At 35.0% G+C, this 1,229-nt stretch overlaps 1 protein-coding gene across 1 annotated transcript in view; it reads left to right on the top strand.

Moving 5' to 3' along the window:
* LOC106884468 (neuronal acetylcholine receptor subunit alpha-10) overlaps window positions 1–1,229 on the top strand; it is an 83,556-nt gene that overhangs the window by 36,763 nt on the left and 45,564 nt on the right. Inside the window, exon 2 of the mRNA XM_014935869.2 lies at window positions 299–465. Within this exon, the coding sequence (XP_014791355.1) occupies window positions 337–465 (129 nt within the window). The 5' untranslated portion in view covers window positions 299–336. The remainder of the gene's footprint in view (window positions 1–298; window positions 466–1,229) is intronic.

The following is a 1,229-nucleotide window of genomic DNA, read 5'->3' as shown; positions in this document are numbered from 1 at the left end:
TATATATATATATATATATATATATATATATATAGAGAGAGAGAGAGAGAGAGAGAGAGAGAGAGAGAGAGAAAGATTAGATAGATAGATATACACACACACATATATATAGGTAATGAATAAACATACACATATGTATGTGTATATATATATGTTTATGCATGTATGTATATTTGCAGCCGAATCACTATACCGTATGAATCTGTTCTGTAATTCATTTGAATGTAATTTAACCGCAATCATTTGGTACATACATTCCGACAACCAATTATAACTAATTACATGCATGTCATTTCAGAGATAACATCTCGATTACCCATCGAGAAGGACATCATTATGACAGATGAACAAAGGTTACTCTACAAACTGATGGATAATTACGACAACTCGGTTAGGCCAGTGATGAAGGCATCCTCTCCAGTAGTAGTTCATCTTGGCATCACGCTCACACAAATCATGGATATTGTAAGTGATTTAAAAATCTTTCTTTATTTATACTCTTGCAAGTATTTCCCCTTGTCGCCTTCTTCGTCTCCAAATCAATATGGTTCTCATTGTTATAACAACGCTTCAGCCTTCAGAGTTGAATGAAATGTAAAATGCTTAGTACGCATATAAGTCCAGGCATGTAAAATAATTTATTATACACTGAAATTATTATCACATGCTGAAGGCTGCAAAAAGGCGGCAATCCTACGGATATCAAATGTTTAAATAAATATATTCACCAGTCATACTTCCTGTCTTTGTATGGTTTATGTAATTCTCACGGCAGAATTCCATTGATTGGATCTCTGGATTACTATGTGGTCTGCTAGGAGAACTTTCTGTGAAAGCGAAAGGATTATATGAATCCATATATTGCATCTAAAGGTATATATATAGTTAAATATAAGCATATCTATATCTATGTATACGTATGTATGTCTATTATATATACTTGTGTGTGTGTATGTGTGTGTGTGTGTCTGTGCACGCGTGCGTGTGAGCATTTAATTAAACGGTTCGTTCGATGCCGTGAAGTAATATTTTGTTCAGTAAGAACACTTTTCAAGATACAGTTTTATTGCGACTTCTTTCTCTCTTAGCACCACCACACCACCACCACCACCACCACCGCCACCACCACCACCACCACTACTACTACTACTACTACTACTACTACTACTACTACTATTACTACTACACCATCTAACAGATCTATTACCGTTTCGTTTCCTAAAACGTTC

This window comes from Octopus bimaculoides, chromosome 12, assembly GCF_001194135.2.
Source record: "Octopus bimaculoides isolate UCB-OBI-ISO-001 chromosome 12, ASM119413v2, whole genome shotgun sequence".
In the NCBI taxonomy this organism is placed as follows: Eukaryota; Metazoa; Mollusca; class Cephalopoda; order Octopoda; family Octopodidae; genus Octopus; species Octopus bimaculoides.
The sequence above is the reverse complement of the archived record's forward strand: the minus strand, read 5'-3'. Positions and strand labels throughout refer to the sequence as shown.